Source organism: Miscanthus floridulus, chromosome 15 (genome assembly GCF_019320115.1).
Source record: "Miscanthus floridulus cultivar M001 chromosome 15, ASM1932011v1, whole genome shotgun sequence".
NCBI classification, from domain to species: Eukaryota; Viridiplantae; Streptophyta; class Magnoliopsida; order Poales; family Poaceae; genus Miscanthus; species Miscanthus floridulus.
In genome coordinates, this window is record NC_089594.1 from 46,787,824 (window position 1) to 46,805,805 (window position 17,982).

At 42.1% G+C, this 17,982-nt stretch overlaps 1 protein-coding gene across 2 annotated transcripts; it reads right to left on the minus strand.

Annotated features, from left to right (window-relative positions):
• Positions 1 to 585: 585 nt before the first annotated feature.
• LOC136508394 (cystinosin homolog) lies at positions 586 to 8,485 on the minus strand. 2 transcript variants are annotated; one of them, XM_066503064.1, is made up of 9 exons: positions 8,191 to 8,485; positions 6,359 to 6,491; positions 4,500 to 4,589; positions 4,284 to 4,408; positions 4,102 to 4,144; positions 2,163 to 2,280; positions 2,029 to 2,078; positions 1,838 to 1,910; positions 586 to 929 (listed from the first exon to the last, which is right to left on the minus strand). In XM_066503064.1, the coding sequence occupies exons 1-9, from the start codon at positions 8,310 to 8,312 to the stop codon at positions 880 to 882; spliced, it is 804 nt and encodes a 267-aa protein (XP_066359161.1). In that variant the 5' UTR covers positions 8,313 to 8,485; the 3' UTR covers positions 586 to 879. The 2 variants fall into 2 exon arrangements, with proteins under 2 accessions (XP_066359161.1, XP_066359160.1); XM_066503063.1 differs by lacking the exon at positions 586 to 929 and having other exon boundaries at positions 1,520 to 1,910; positions 8,191 to 8,484.
• Positions 8,486 to 17,982: the final 9,497 nt, after the last annotated feature.

Consider the following 17,982-nt stretch of genomic DNA (forward strand, 5'->3'; position numbering starts at 1 on the left):
CAGTTGTTGCTCTCTATCTTACTGAAACAGTTTTGTTTTTCCCATGTTGCCAATATCATGACTTATTTGAACTTGGTTTCATACTTTCAAAGCCAAATATGCTCTTCTATTGCTTGCAGTCTCCATTGGTTGTTGACTCACAAGCGTCACTATATAACAAACATTTGTCATTATGAAGGAATATTTGTGATGATTAATTGGGGTGTTATAAAAGAGATGTGATACAAAAGTCACTTATAATTGGTGATAAAAGAATTGAGAATAGGAGAAAATTGCAATATGGTTCGGCTGTGGACCGGAGCTCAATTAGAAACCTGACTTAGGTTGACAGTATGGTTTGCATATATATTTGGGTGATATATGTAGTCTTTTTCAAGAAAAACAACGAACTAATCACATCGGCACAAACCCTTCGTGTCTTAATTTTAACTTATCGAGGATCCTTGGACAACAATAAACTTTTGCTATTTTTTTTATTGTTCTCGTGGGAGTGCACACGGGCAATCAACTAATATCTAGAAATGGTAAAACGTCTTATAATTTGGAACAGAGGGAGTACATATAAGAAGTAAAGAGATTTCAAAGTTGTTGCCCCATTATTGTGTGGTGCTCCTTTCTTTCACAGATAAATCTTACGATATACCACTGAATAGCTGTACAATCTGAAATATAGTCAATGAAACACCAACGGTATGCTAAGAACATTGGAAACTATTCTCGGGCATAATATCTTCTTTTTAGGCTGGAAACAGATATCTTCTCCTTTTTGAGATGAACCTTAGTTCACACCACGCCTCTTCCATATTGATCTGCTATAACTAAGCCCACTATGGTGTGTTCTTTCAGCCCAAGCGAGCTCCACCTCCTTCATTTGGAATTTTATTGGGCCGCAACATGTTTTACTTCAATGGGGATAACAGGGAGATCGTCTGCATATATACAACAGAAACAACACCTCGATTGTGACAACCGCAGCGTTCAAAAAAGATGTTTTACCCTGTTCAAATAATGAGCTGATAAAAAATAGCTGATGCGTTTGTTATACGTGTCCAAGAATTATCCACAAAAAGAGTTGTAAGAATCGCAGGCCACTTCACTAGCACCGAGTGCCTGCTACTAGCATCTGACCGCCAGTTTTTATTATTATTATTTTGTTTTTGCTAAAAGCATCTGATAACAGATTAATGCGCTGAATATGACTACTAGCATATCCGAACACAAATAAACTGAAATGCAGCTTACAAAGCTTACCACTCGGGGCAAACGAACCAACTAATTTGCCATATTTCGTCCAAACAGACACAAACCATGCGTACGTTATTAAAATGCCATGAATAAGGTCGTGATCAAATCCTAAATTTCAGTGTTACAAACTAGCAAATCCTGCAATAGATAAAATGTAGTTGACACATCGGTTTCGCACACCTCAAACTTCTAGAAACATGTCCTATGCTGACCGTAAGTGACGAAGAGCAAGCAAAAAAAATATAAGGAAAAAAGCAAATATCAAGCCAAAAGAAAATGTAATGCAACCAAATATTTACATGGGCATTGATCGTAAATGTTGACAGATATGGCATCTAGTAACTTTTACAGGTATCACGATAATTCGTAGGAAAAAATATATTTAAAAGTAGTAATACAATCAAGACGCATCAGCGATTTCTTTTGAGCAGAAAATTCTAGGAACCCTGAAGACATGCGGGTGTGGCCTGTGTGCAAACAGCGCGTGATGCAATGCATGCAATATAGCTACAGCTAGATCATACATTATCTTCTTCAGGCTTGTCGGAAGGCCTGATAAGAGGGGCTACCCTTTCAGAAATGATTGCCTTACCATGCTCGTCCTTTTTGACAGGGTACAGCACATAGTGTTGGATAATGAATAGGACATCAAAGAAAACCGTCTCCTACATAACCAAAGAGAATATTTTAATTTTCTGCAAGCAGCATGAGTAATTTCTGCACAGATAACTATGTGTTGTAAAAAATTAACAATATATTGTTGGCATTGGAAGCTGTGCTCACCAATGAAAGAAGAGTTTTCCCAATGTTTCCATATAAATTTACTAATGTATCTGCAACACAATTTGTTCAGTGAGGAAAACAGTAGTAATGCAATACAAACCATGAAGTAAAATCAAAGGACAAGTGCAGCTTACGTTGATCTATAGATTGAACACCCATCTGACAAAAATTCAGCACGCCTCCTGTGAGATCAAGTAAAATATTGCCAACGCTCCAACCAATTGTACTCTTCCGCCTGAAATTCATGATGGCCTAAGGCAAATAGGAAGAAGAATCAGTAGGTTCAAATTAGATTGTGCAAATAGAATAGGCTCTCAACTACTTTCTTATTTTTGTACAATCTGAAGGAATTAAGTTGTACTAATTATCGGGGAATTAAGTTGATGAGCCACACTATGAAGTTATGGGAGAGAGTCATCGATCAGCGTCTGCGAGAAACGACGCAGATATCAACAAATCAATTTGGTTTCATACCCGGAAGGTCAACCACAGAAGCAATCTTCTTAATAAGACAGGTTATGGAGCGATTAAGAGAGCAGAAGAATGACCTCCACTTGGTTTTCATTCACTTGGAGAAGGCTTATGACAAGATACCAAGAAATGTTATGTGGTGGTCTTAACATAAAGTCCCATCAAAGTACATGACCCTTATCAAGGACATGTACAACAATGTTGTGACTAGTGTTCGAACAAACGATGGTAACACAGATTACTTCCCGATTAAAACTGGACTTCATCAAGAGTCCGCCTTAAGCCCGTATCTCCTTGCCTTGGTAATGGATGAGGTTGCCAGGAACATATGGTGTATGTTGTTCGCTGATGATGTAGTGTTAGTGGACAAAAGCTAGGTGGGAGTAAATAGGAAACTAGAGTTATGGCGGCAGACTCTTGAGTCTAAATGTTTTAGATTGAGTAGAACTAAAACCGAATACAGGAGGAAGGAGATGTGAGTTTGGAAGGTAAGTAGTGCCTAAGAAGGATACCTTTCGGTATCTGGGATCGATGCTACAGAGGGATGGAGATATTGATGCAGACATTAGCCATAGAATCAAAACAGGGTGGATCAAGTGACGACAAGCTTCTAGCATTCTCTGTGACAAAAGGATACCACAAGAGTTAAAAGGCAAGTTCTATGAAACGGCGATTAGACCGGCTATGTTGTATGGAGTAAAATGTTGGCCTACAAAGATTCGACATGTTCAACAACTAAGTGTTGCAGAAATGTGTATGTTGCGATGGATTTGCTGTCACACAAGAATGGACCGAGTTCAGAACGATACGTGATCACCGAGAGGTAGCACCAATTGAAGAAAAGCTTATCCAACATCGACTAAGGTGGTTTGGCCATGTCCAAAGGAGGCCTCCAGAGGCACCAGTGCATTGTGAAGTCCTAAGCCAAGCTAATAATATGAAGAGAGATAGAGAAAGGCCGAAATTGATATGGGGGAGGCAATAAAAAGAGATTTGAAAGCTTGGAAAGCAACTATTGAAGTGTCTGAATCATGACTTGGAGCTCTTGTTGGGTTTCAACTTTAGCCTACCCCAGCTTGCTTGGGACTGAAAGGCTATGTTGTTGTTGTTGTTGTTGTTGTACAATCTGAAGTAAAAAAAGGAAATCTAGGAAGAAAACTTTTGGCCTGATTTCCATGTGTTAAGTGCATAATAGGAACTGACAGTGACCTCTATCAAGGTGCCCATGTTCAGCAAAGATTATATAATGAGCGATTAGATATATGATGTAAAACTTTCTAGACTTCAACTATCCATGTCCTTTTGCGTATTTGGATCAGAAATAAAAAAATAAAAGAATGCCCAGATTTGTCTTAAAAATACCCTACATATGAGCGTAATTTGATTAGGTTGAATAAATATAGTGTGACAAAAAGTAGTTGTCAAATCTGTATCTCAGTGACTGTCTGTACCCAAAATGTCACATTTTTTACTGGATGGAGTACCATGCTAGCTATAGATGCATTATGCTGAACTTTTATTATGATTGACCATGTACTCTGTCTGTTGTATATCGAATATATCACTTGTTCCCAAATAAAATATTTCAATAATTAGCAGCACCTGAGGAATGTACTTGATTGCTGTCATGCCAACTTGTATTGAACTGAAATTGACATTGAACGAGGGGGGAAATAAGTGCCACAATTACCAAGAGGATCAAGATTTTGATCTTGAATGAACTGCTACCCTAGCTGGCTGAGAACTATCAAAATTTTCAAATAATGAAGATAAAGAGAACTTACTTGAATACATCAATAAGCCAAAGCCAGTCACTTTTTGGCCAAGCAATAATGAGGCAAACAAGAGCGGCGGTCCAGACGATAGCAGAAATTGATATGCAAACTTTGGAGACTTTCTGTGTTCCTCGCTATATGTTTCGAGTTTGGATAATTGAACAGAGTTTAGGAGTCAGCAACAGCTAGGAGAAAACTTCATGGTCAATGACATAGCAAACTAACCTCATATATGAATACTTGAAAAACGGTAAAGGCTGTCAATGCTACAGCATGTAGTGAAAAAGCAACATCATTTGCGGCAACAGGAATCATCTGCATAAAGGAAAAATGAAATGTCAAATGGATTGGGGACTATCATTTCATAGCTGAAACTTGTTAACTGTAAAGAACAAGACCAAACATGCACTGCCACCATGAAAAATGCACTACTTTACGTTCATGGACGTAAAATGTCTGTTCACAGATGTTATGACAAATAGACGTTTTGTTAATTTGTTCAGATTTGTTAGCTGATATAATTGATTTGTTACTTTCTTAGATAAGATTAGTTAGCAGGTTTGTTAGATGCCTGGTCTATAAAGGCAGCTGTGAGACATATGTTGGGCAAGCAGAAATAGATCTAAAAGCAGCTCAGACACTCCAGAGGGAGGGCGAGTTAGCCAATCTATCTGCTGTTCTTGTATCCCATTCCCAATGCATTAAAAAGATCCCATTCCCAATCAATCTACTACAGCATCTTTGGTATCAAAGCAAAATTTATATAACAGCAATATGACTATTACAACTTTGTTTCTAACAGTTTGATAAGGTTTGGTTCCAAAATTTTAACTTGACTATGCAGCTTAAAGTCAGTGCTGAGGATATCTTTCCAAATCACATCTTCACGTTTCCTTTCCATGCATCTGCAGCTTACAGAGTTCATCATTGTTCCAAGTCCCAACTCATGCCAGCATACTAAGGGCCTGTTTGGATGGGCTAGAGCTAGTTACTAGTTGGGCTAAAAATTAGCTCAAATTAGCCAAGGTTGGATAGCTAGTTGGCTAATAACTAGTTGAAGACTTGTCTAAAAAATTAGACCACCTATTAGCCCTCCTGTTTGGATGCCCTAGAGCTAATTTGGGCTAATTTTTAACTAGCTAGCGATTAGCCCTTGTATCTAAATAGGCCGTAAAGCAACATCGGTTTATGGTGTTTTCCTTGGCTGTACTACTCAGTGTCGGTGTGTTATTCTAACCTTGTCCAAGGGTTGGTTCTCTAGAAAAAAAAATGCACTGAGGAATATTATTTCATAGTTGAGAGGCAAAAAAAACAATATCACACATGCACTGGCATCAAGAAAATATGTACTAGTGTAGCCTGAAAACGGACATGGAAGTAGAATGCATGTTCCGCAAAGATATTTAACAACACAAGTACCAGCAAAGCTGATATAACAACACTACCAAACTAGCTTCAAAGAGGAGTTGATTTGAAATATTTTAAATAAAATCATGCAACACTATGTTGTTGATGATGTCAATCACAGAACATCTCAGATGTTCATATCCTGATGGTTTTAAATGACATAAAAAATCCAACAAGATGAGCCAGAGCTGCTCCCCTCCTTGTCACAGCCAAAAGATAAACTTCATTATATAACTCCTCCCTCTCTCTACGTCCCCAGCCCGTATGGAACATACATACAAGGAAGCGCAGCTAACAAAGGACAGAAACTATTCCAAGTAACAGCATAAGAAAAATTAAGGTCATAGCTGTGTACTAATGTGGTTATGTGTCATCCAATTATCAGGAATAAGTATAATATTCCTTCTATGATCAACAGAGTCGTCCTATCTGGACTATATATATTCTGTGAAAAACTTAAAATACATCTATTGTGAACAGTCTCTTGTTACCAGTTTACAATTATTAAGGTAAGATTACTAAAGAATCAAGAAATAAATTCAAGATAATGTTGCTGACTTTACATGATACTGAAACTGCAATGAAGCAAGTCGTCACCAATCATTTCATTTCCATTATGAACTCTGAAAATCTGAATTTAAATAGAGACATTCGCCTCTGAAGACAGTAATACAAACCTCTTTGTCACCATATTTGTCATGATACTGCTGCTGGATGAACGGGCTGAAGAATAGAGCTGCATTGTATATGAGGTAGGATGAATGCTTTGTCAAGTTCAACACTAGAAAATCGAAATTCAGGCCCACAACACTGCAAGAGATTGACATTAAATTAGCCAAGGACTTTTCATCAATGAGCACATATTAGGGTCAGATAAGACTTAACTGTTTGAGACCAAAGCAATAACTTAAACTTTTAATTTTTAAACACAATAGAAATCAAAGAGGGTAAAAGTTGCGCATTCCAAACAAATGATGAGTAAGTGTAATGTTGAAACTGATGAAGGCATGTGAAAAGGCTAGTGTTGGGTGGGGAAAACACTGGTAAAACTCAAATACTTGGGAAAGTTATACTTTTTGCTAACTATCCCAGAGATACGGGAGTATGATGAGAGCACGTGCAAACTAAGAATCAATTTAATAACAAATTAATCAATTCCTTACATAATTTCCGCGACTCCGCTGCAATTAAAACAGGCCCATGGTTCTGGAAGAACAGACTCTGTTGGCTAAGGGGCAGAGGCAGGGGTGGTGCTGCCGGGGCTGGGCTGCAGCACCGGCCCCGACGACAAAACCTTTTTATAGTATGCTGCAGCCACCTGCGCTACTGCATCTTCTACTCATAATCTATAGGATCACACCCTGATAGATAGTTAGCACCTCCCTTCCATATATTCTGGCTCCACCCCTAGGTTAAGCTCTAGGTTAGGGCACCTCCAATGGTGACTTATAAGCTACCTCCAAGCATATTATTTCATATTTTAATAGAAGAGAGAGAGAGAAAAGCTATCTCTTGATAAGAGCCAGTTTCCTGCACACAAGATCATGTGAGGTTGTCATTTGAGCTATTTGTATTATGAGCTATGTGCTAAAAGTTAATAATCTCATACCATCGGAGAAATTGTCTTAGAGCTAATAAACTCTCATGGTGTTGAGGCGGCCCTTATGCTGACACAACTATAAATAAGAGGATGAGAGGAGGTGTGAACTTAAAAGGGCAGTACTATAACACATTAATTTATCTCTCCACAACACAATTTTGATGTGTCCATATTTGCTCTGACACTAAAGCTTTTTCTGCTTGGACATGACGAAAAGCTGCTAGCCTGCTAAGGAATTACTTCACCAAACTACCAATCTACCATATGCCCGCAATCCACAAAAGAATTACTTTGTACTACTCAGTATCTTCTGACATGCCCTTCTGCATTCTTCCACAAATTCAGACGCACCTCCACAATCAGTTTTTTTTAGATGACCTCCACAATCTTGCTGTGCCCACATCCTACGGCAGGTGCAATGAGACTGATAGAATTCCAGGGAAATCACTACAGAGCCAACGGAGAATTGATCACCTGCTTCTCGTGGCGTTTTGAAATTTCTACCGAGATAGTCATTCAATACAACCCGTACAAATTGTCACCCACTGTCTGGAGCTTGCAGAGGCACGAGACCAACCAGAGAATCAAACAGCCGAATGAATAGAGTTCAGCGGCGGATCCAGGAAATATTTCAGGGGCTGAACATTTAAGTCTCAACCCCGTACGCTATAGAACTTTGCCTAAAAATTCGTTCTACTGTTTTGGTATGGGTAGGGGGGGGGGGCTTGAGCCCCCCACCGTTGGATCCGCCCCTGCGAGTTCACAAGGTTCAGTAATTAAACAAAGGTGGATCAACCCCCCACCCCACAACCCCAAGCCCCCAAATCAAGGTACCGGCGCGGAAAGGTAATCCCCGTTTGCAGGAAATGGTTCCCAAGAAATGAGTAGCGGAGCAAGAATCGTGCCGACCTCTTGCGCTTGTAGTTGAGGAGGACCTGCGGGTAGAAGCTGAAGGACCACGCGACGAAGGCGACCCAGCCCAGCACCTGGTACAGGACCGCCAGCCCCACCGAGTTCCACGACGACGACATGGCCGACGAGGCCTATTCCCGTCCCCCCTTTCCGCCTCTCCTCCCTTCGCGGTTCGTGGCTCCCTGTTGGGTGGCGGAATTGCCTTCGAGTGCGATTCCTGTCTTTGGTACTCCTCCAATTTTTCTACTTTGGCTGCCGGCTCCGCTACGCTCCGCGGCTGGGCTCCAATTGCTCCGTCGCGATCGCGACCGGACTTTTATAGTGGAGGAAAAGCGAGGCCGAGCCAAACCATGTGGAGCAGATGCTGGCACCTGGGTGGGTGGGAACTGGGAACGCGCCCCGGTCCGCTGAGGCCCCCCTAGACGGGATGCCGGCGCCGTGCGTTCCCGGCGAACACGGGAAAACGAAAAAAGGAAATAGGATGGGGCTGGGACGGGGCATGGGAACGTGGGCCTGTTGCATGCTCTCGTGTACTGCTCTCTCTCTCTCTCTCTAATAAAAAATACAATTCTAAAACATTATTACTCCTTTTGTCACGTCGCTTTGGATTTTTTGCCGGTCAAATATTTTTAGTTTAACTAAATTTATAAAATATTAGTAATATTTGTATTTGTTATAAAAATATATTCATTAAGTAATCTAATTAAACTTATTATACACCATAAATATTAATGATTTCTTGTATATATATTTGATTAAGGTTAAAACCGATTGACTTCTCAAAAAGTGAGAATGACACTTATTTGGGACGGAGAGGTTACTATGTTAAAGTTAAAGTATTTTAAATTTGACTAAATATCAATATTAAAATTATTATTTTAAATTTGACTAAATATAAATATTAAAATATTAATAATTATAATATCAAATAAACATCATTAGTCCTCACAAAAAAAGATTAATAGATGCAGCACAATTAGATGCCTGCCTTTATAATTAATTTTTGAGATGGTCTTCTTAAGATGACTGATTCCATTTACAAAGATGTTTTTTAACTACTCCCACCGCCAAGAAAGAATACAATTGGAGCACAATATCAAGGTAAAGTATATTGTATTTGACTAAGTACTATTAGTAGTGTGCCCGTGCTAACGCTACGGTATTCTTTCTTGCATGGTATTCTCATTGTTTTATGTTCCTCTCTTCTCTTTGCTCATCTATGATTATGTTATTTGATACATCTCCAAATACATGTCGGCCTCCGATCCTTTTGTCCGGAGCCACTAAGGAGTAAAATTGAAATTGTTTGAACGCAATAACAATCTTAACATCTGAATCAAGTTTGAACAATATCAACTAATGACAGGCAGTAATTATTTGTAGTAACAAGAAGTAATTATTTGTACACGGAGACTAATCATCTCCCAACAGAACTTTTGCTTATATTACAATGATATTGGATTCGAATGATTACATCTCTACTTTGTACCTCTCTATAATACACAAAAATTTTCTTTTCTAAATCCATCCCCTCAACCACCCCCACAGTCAAGCCTAATCTAAGTCCACCCAAATTTGTGTACCAAAGTAATGGCTTGGATTTCTCCTCAAGCCTTGGGTGTAATGGAAACTAACAAGAATAATAATTCCAGTTAAGAAACAACACAAGCAAATTGAGTTGTAAACCTTCTATAGAGTTCCTCACTATGGTAGCTTGAATTGCTCGAGATAACCTTCTATACAGTTCTTCACTGGGGTAGCTTCAGTTGCTTTTGAGATAAATCTTCATGGCTATTATCTTGACCATGAATCCTTGCAAAAACTACAGACACCCAATGGTCATGCCCTTACATGGCTGAGCTATTCTTTGATACTATCATGAATATATTAACTCTACGTACATTTTCACCCGTTGTAACGCACAAGCATTTATCTAGTAATTATAGAAAATGTGAAACATATTTAGAATGTGACTTTTGCTTTAAATTACAACAATAGTAGTTGCAGGCCTTCATGTCGCCCATCCAAGCTGCCGTGCAAGCCGTCGTGAAGTCATGCACCTCATGGATCAACCCCACTACAAAGCAGGCATGGTAGGCTCTGTATCCCCTTCTGAATGAACCATGAGAGTGAACCAGGCCATGGGGATTTTTCGCTTTGCAAATGGACTTCAAGAAAGAGAGTACCATATTTCTTTCACATTGCAATAAAAAAATCTGAAATCATGACTGAGGTAAGTTTGTAAGACAAAAAACTTGTATCATAATCTCCTTGATAGTCTGATCATTCGATTCAAATTAGTTCGCACAATAAACCTCATGGCCTCGTCCACTCAAGCTGCAGAAAGACGAGCACACACAAGTAGGCAGAGAGCACCCGCATCCACGGTTAATCCAAAAGGAACCAAATATGGGGACAGAGCAAGTAGCGAGGTATCGCGTACCTTGGACGCAGTGGCCATGTCGTCTACCACCAGTACGCTCCCCAATTCAAGCATCCTGAAGATGTGCTAGTCAATGTTGTTTCGCGATGTAACTTGCTAACATTATCTATCTCTTGCATAGAAAATGTTTTTCTCTAAAATATTTTTTCAATTTTCTCAATTCTGGATTGATTAAAAATATATACATATTTACTACCTATATGACTATATGATGATTACAATGATTTCATTAGTGAACTAGCTAGGGGCATTCATTTGCTTCTTGTCTTGTTTTTCCTGCAAGCACATCTGCACAAAAAGATTTGTTTGTGTGTTGGATCTCAATACAAAATGGATATTATCATTCAAACAAATCAAATACAGGAGATGCAACTTGCTTGGCTACGTCAATTAAAGAAAACAAATATACAAGAAAAATGCCAACTTGCCTACATCAATTCACGCTTGTGAACGCCAGATCTATTGTTTGCGCTATGGACACTAAGCGGTTCATGCATTGGTGGTGACACCAGATCAACACATACCTATTGAGAATCCTTGACAGGGTCGACTGTGCAGGGAGAGGCGAGGGAGAAGACGCCCAAGCACACAGCACCCACTAGACAGCCCAGTCCCATGCGACGCTCGCCCTGGCCCCTGTCCAGCAAGCGGCCTGCCTGTGTCCGTGTGGGTCGCCACATCGGTGCTCGCCCACGTGCCGACCAATTTGCCTTCGCCCGATGTCGATCCGCTTGAACCGTCGCCGGATCTATGCCTCACGCTGCGTACCACCGTGGAGGCCGCCTTCACGCGTGCCACAGTACGTGGAGGTTGCCACTGTGCCGTCGATGCCTAGATGGAGAGAGAAATCATGATGGAGGGCTGTGGCCGATTACTGCATTGAGGGAGCCACGACGACGTGGAGGAGGGAGCGGCCATCCTCGTATGGGATTTTAGAGGCGGAACATAATCTTCCAAGGCAACCACGCCAATCTTGCATGCATGATTGAACCTCGCATGCAAAGTGCACATGCGCACATGAGGGCGACATGATCTATTTTAGGAAACACCTGATGGCGTGGTTGGTGCTCGCGGCGCGAGCGGGCGAGAGGACGCGAGATGGGGTGTGTTGAGGCCTCAAATCCTCCGTGCCCATAGGATCATGGTGAAGCCTCCTCAGATTAGATCGTTGGTTTGTGATGTGAGGGCTTTTCTAGGTGCACAATCCGGTGTGGATAGAGAAAATGTCATCTCTGTGGGGGACAATTTTCTGGGTGGACTGAACGTAATTTTGATTGGTCCCTTATAGTATAGATATATTAAAAATATCAATATATATGTTATCAAATAATATTATTAGATTTGTCCTGAGATATATTTTCGTAGTCTATCTATTTGGCGTCATAAAAAATAACTTTTACCTATATATTTAGTCACACTTTTGGTACTGTAACAAAGCTGCACTTAGAATTGTATTTTTTTTACGGAGGTAAGTATCTCCGACCAACTGCCTCTAAAATCAGTACTTTTATCCGTTCCAAATTATAAGACGTTGTAGCTTTTCTAGATACATTGTTTTTAATATATATCTAGACATAATGTATATTTAAGTTCATAGCAAAATCTATGTATCTAGAAAAGCCAACATGTCTTATAATTTGAAATTGAGGGAGTAGAGTAGTTATTTTTAGAGTCGGTGATACCTTTTTATTATATTTGTTACAACAACTCAAAGAGCCATTTTACATCCTTTCTAATTGATATGAATAGAGATTTTTGGTGAAAACAAAAATTCTTCAACAACTTCTTTAGTTAGACCTCCAAATATTGTTGACCTCTATTCTGAATTTCTTGGTAGTTAAAGATGAAGAGTAAAGCTCGCTCTCTAGGATGCATATAAGATATAGAAAAGTTGTTAGTGTAGAAGTATAGAGCAATTTTTATTCAAATTCCTTCTTGAAATCAGCGACGAAGCCAGGAATCGACGAAGCCAGGGCTGGCTTCCTCTTCTTCTTCCTCCAGCCTCTCCTTGCCTTCTTCTTCCTCCTCATGGCGGTAGCCCGGGCTAAGCCCGGGCTCCATGTAAATTATGGCTGTAGGGGGGGCTGGAGCACGGGTAGCCCCCCCGCTGGCTTCGTCGCTGCTTGAAATAGTGATTTAGATAGTTAGTTTAAGATATAGAAATGCTATTAATAGAATAAGCTGGCTACTAAAATCATTTTTACTGTAGCACTGTTTGATATGTAGTATTACGCTCTCGCAAAGAAAAAAGATATGCATCATGCGATCCACAAAAGCAAATTGACGTGTGTGCTCTAGTAACGGATTCAGCTCCATGCATCCTTCGAGAGAAACACCGGAAGACCAAGAAAACCTGTATTAAATGCGCCGGCAGCGCCGGTGAAATCAGGCTACACGCGAGACCCATATCGAAAATACTAGACGAACTTAGCGACGTCATCTAGGGCCTAGGGAGCTCGAACCCTGAAATCAGCAGCAGCTATAGCAGGTGTGTCTAAGGGTCCCGGCGCAGGGTTGTCTAAAACCCACTAGACTTTGGAAGCACCACAGCATTCCAAGCCTTGGTGGCTCATTGCTGTGCCAACATCTCTGTACATTTTACGAAAAAACCCTCTACGTTTCTATGAACAAACCCACAGTCCAGAGTCGGGACAGCAGCCTTGGCCTTGCTCTCGCACGCGCACAGGCAATTTGGGTGGCACCCAAAACCCTAGCCGCCACCATTTGTCCCTTCCTTCTCACTGTCGTCATGGCTTCCCTCCTCTCCCCTCTGCCTTGCCTTGTCGGAGGAGCGCGCCTAGATCTTTGGGGAGGCGGAGTTCGTGGCACACCGCGATGGGTTGTGGCCGTGTTGGAGCAACAGTGCTTGGAGCCCGGAGCTGGGATGGGGCAAGGTGCGGCAGTTCAACAGGTATAGGAGGCTGCAATGCGAGCATGTGGGTACGGCTTAGCAATTTCTCCTTCCCTTCTCGCGATCTCTATATTCTCTGCACGATCTATTCACCGACGTTGAGCTTTCTCTCTCAGATTTGACCACGTGCTACTCGACGGCATGAGCTTGCTCTCGGATGAGGCTTCTGGATCTGTGTGCGTACGACGTCGGGGTGAGTCCCAATTTACCGGATCTCCCTGGCCTCAACCCCTCCGACGCTATGGTTTACTCGTCGGCGCACCATGGTGGCATCCACATCTGGCGTCCTTCAACTAAGGTACATGGCCCTCCCTCTCTCTCTCATTTCCACATCCGTATCCTTCAACAAGGTACATGCGTCATCTCTACCCCCATCTGATTTCTTCTCACTTCTTCTATGGTTCCAGCCGTGGAGGACGACTCACAGTGTGGAACCGTGGCGAGATAGCTCTTGCACAACACACAGGTGGGTAAGCAGCAAGCAGTAAGCCATACCCATTTTGTTTTCTAATATGGCTCCCCAAATTGGATTGATTTGTATAGCCTCTCACATGTGCTTGGGCCTGCAACTGTTGTGTTGGGTTAGCTGCTAGCATCCTTCAAGGGTTCCTTAACATAAGAACATTTCTGTTGAATGTGTAGTGAGGTGAGATATGCTTTAAATTTTTAGAAGTAGGAATAGAAAACCATTTGGTTTTTGGAAATAAAAAAATTCATGTGTCACATATGTCAGATTTTCTCCATGCCATTCATGGTTATGCAATAATTTATTCTTCGTATATTCTTACATGCAGCATGAAAATATATTGATGGCCCTATGAAAATACCTACTTTTACACCCTAAGCTTCTTCTTTGGTTCTCAATTCAAAGTAGGTATCTGCTTCATGCCGTGGGGTTGATGGGTTCTTTTTCTTAATTATTATTTGATTTTGTATTCAATGGGTCTTTGATCAATATTTCCTGAGTATTTGAGACTGATGAATGCAATTCCCATATATTCAAGACTGTGAGAGCCATGTTCAAGAGTAAATATTACCTCAAGTTGCATTTGGTTTCTAGATGTGTCAATTAACAATGAAGTATTTGGCTCAATGAACATTTATATTCGGTTCAGACAATGAGGCATGTGTTTTAAATCAGTAAAATCATATATATGCTTCTGTATGCTAAAGTTTTCCTTTTTTTACATGTTGTATCCATGATTCTGCACATCCCCAAGGGAACTATCATTTGTGGTCCTTGCATCCTGGATATGGACAATACAGTTCCCTTGGAGTCTTATAAGAAAAATAAATGTAATATTTGGAACCATATATGATTGTTTTACTTATTTTTTAGTCATTGTCTCAGTTGATGCTCATAAAAGCAAAAACTTGACATGAGTAGCTTGAAAATAGCACTGCAAAATGAATGTAGCTTTTGCTTGTTGGATTCACCGTCTAAAACTGTGGCTTATATTTCTGAAATTTAGTAAGATATGAGCTGCCTCTTTCTCAATAAATCAGTACACAATTTAGAGATACATCAGATGACATCATACATGCATAATGATTAATATTAAGCATGGACTGGGAAGGCATACTTTCCTACTGTACTAACTAAACCCGTTAAAGGATCGAGAAAAATTCAGCAGAAGCTAACACTGTAAAAAAACTCAGGCAAATAATAGGAACCGATACTGTTTTCTATATCCAGTAAGGAAATTTTCTTGGTCATGTCGTGCTCTACATATTCTTAATATGTGGGCTTGGTAATTTTTAGGTTACTCCTAGCTGCAGAAAAAAGGAACTGTGTCTAAAGTATGTTGCTAGCCAAAGCCTGAGGTTAGTCTAATTGCTTCATACAACTGTTGTGTGCTTGATGGTTACCTTGCGCATTTTGTTTGGTGCTTTAAATATACTCCCTGATTTACATGCCTAGAGTAGTAGATGGTGTGTAAGAGCCCGACAAGGGAGGGGCCTAAGGGGGTGGCGGCTAGGGTTGGGAGGGGAGCTATGGGCGGGGGCATAGGGAGAGGGCGACGGTGCTAGGGCAGGAGGGAAGGAGAGAGTTAGCGCAGGAGAGGGAGAGAGGAAGGAGAGATAAGACTTGAGGCAATCCTTTCTTGATTCCAATGATTACATAGCCCCTCTTCTTATAGTTCCGGGTAGACTTGTATCCTAAGTAATCTAATGAGGGAAGTCCTTATAGATATGAACTCCTTCCTATCTTAGCGCATCCTATTCCTATTGGAGATCCTCTGGGTATGGTAGTGGAGCGTCGGGGACCCACCCTTGCTTGTGTGCGCCTCCCCTAGGCGACGCTGCTACTACTGTCGTCGGCAGCAGCCCTCCTGGCACCGTTGTTGCTAGTTGGCGCTTGGGCCATGTGGGCCTAGGGCCCTCATCCGGTGTATGACATCACTCTCCCCTTCTCCGATCAGTGCATCCTCTCACCGAATCATCGTCCAATCATTGACTGCCTCTGGTGGTGATCTAGCTTCCGCAAGTAGCTATGCAATTTGAACTGTCATGTGGCCCAAGGTGTCGTTGAAGTCGTTGGTGGTGATGTGGTAGTCGAAGAACTTGAAGCGGTAGCTGTACAAGCTGAAGTAGCCGGAGATATAATAGTTGTCCTTTCTCGAGCCTTCAAGTGGTTCATGGATGGAGCGAGCCACGTAGATGGAGGCGCCAGAGAGCATTCCTAGGAAGTGTAGTGTTCTGCGTCACCCATGGAGGTCATGGAAGCGAGTGCACCTGGCTGACATCAACTTGACCCCATAGGCGCCAGCACAATGCTATGGCGATGATGGTCGGTGGTGTCATGGTGAAGTGCTGTAGCATGCCGAAGAGGAGGTCACTGGTGTTGTCGTTTGCTAGAGAGATCAGTGGAGGACCATTGGCGTGCTGCCTACTGATGTAGGTGTCCTCGATGGAGAGGAACTGTTGGCCATTGTTGTAAAAGAAAATGATCGTTGTCGATGGAAGTATGTGGTGTGGCCATGCCTCAAGGAGTAGAATGCGCCGAGGTCTCCAGGGTACGAGCGAGGTCGGTGGCCTGTCTCCATGCAGCGGGGATGGTTACGTACAGCCATTTCTCGGAGTGCATGCTGAAGGCTATTGATGAAGAGGCTGACTTGGTGTTGTTCACCTGGTGATGCCAATGCGTAGAGTGTAGGCAATGAAGTTGGTGATGTCATTGATGAGGCTGAATATGACGAGGCGGTGTGAGGTCGCTGGTGGTGTTTCAGTCAGGGCCAAAGTTGTGGATGATGCTCTTAGCGAAGTATGCCCACTCAGTCATGTGTGTATCCTTCGTTGCGCACATGTACCACTAGTGTGCTTCACTTGGTAGATGAAAGGCCACGTACTAGGTTTGATGTGTCTTTGGTAGACGGTATAAGTTGGAGATTTGTTGTATGCGTGAAAGCCATGGTCTCAGGTCCGTGGAGCCATCGTATGTTGGAGTTGTGAGTTGTGTCTTGACGGGGACATGTTGTCGTGGTGGTTCCATCGTTGTTGGTGTCGTCAGAGGCAGCGGTGTTCAGGGGGCATCGTCCCTCCATGCCGACGACCAAGTGGTCGGCTGCTGCTGTGATGGCGCCTTAAGGTGCTGTGCGGCCGCCGGGCTAGCTAGGAGTCGGCTGGCTATGTGCATAGGTGGTGGTTGATGCTGAACTGCCGGTGGTGTTGCTGCCGGTGGCGTGTGCGACGACAGCTCCTGCTAGTTGATGTCCAACCGTTGGTGGATAGCCTATCATCGGTGGTGTGTTTCTAGCGTAGACGCGGTTGGTGGTGGTGCAAGCTCTAAATGGTTGTTGTCCAGGGCTTGGTGGATAGCCACACGGATGACTAGGGGTTCCTCCCATTGGGGAAATAGCGGCGCCATTGGTGGCTGTGGTGATGGAGGTGGAACCAAAAGCAGGCTGTCTGACATAGCCAGGATGATCTCCGAAGTGTTGGAGGACTAGGGTGCATCCATCTTGTGCTCGAGGTATGACTTGCCGGCAAAGGGGCCCTAGGGGGTGGTGGCTAGGGTTGGGAGGGGAACTATGGGCGGTGGCGCTAGGGCAGGAGGGAGGGAGAGAGTCGGCGCTAAGTGTCTTGATCACGAAAACAAAATAGCTCCCTCTCCTACGCTAAATTTACTACTCTCTAAGTGTCTTGATCACCAAAACAAAATAGCTCCTACCATTTATACCTTTGCCTTGAGCCTTTTGTTTTTCTCTTTCTTCTTTTCAAGTCCAAGCGCTTGATCATCACCATGGCATCACCATCATCATGGTCTTCATAATTTCTTCATTACTTTGAGTAATGCCACCTATCTCATAATCACTTTGATAAACTAGGTTAACACTTAAAGTTTCATCAATTCACCAAAACCAAACTAGAGCTTTCACTCCTTCCTATCTTAGGTCATCCTATTCCTATTGGAGATCCCTCGGATATGGATATT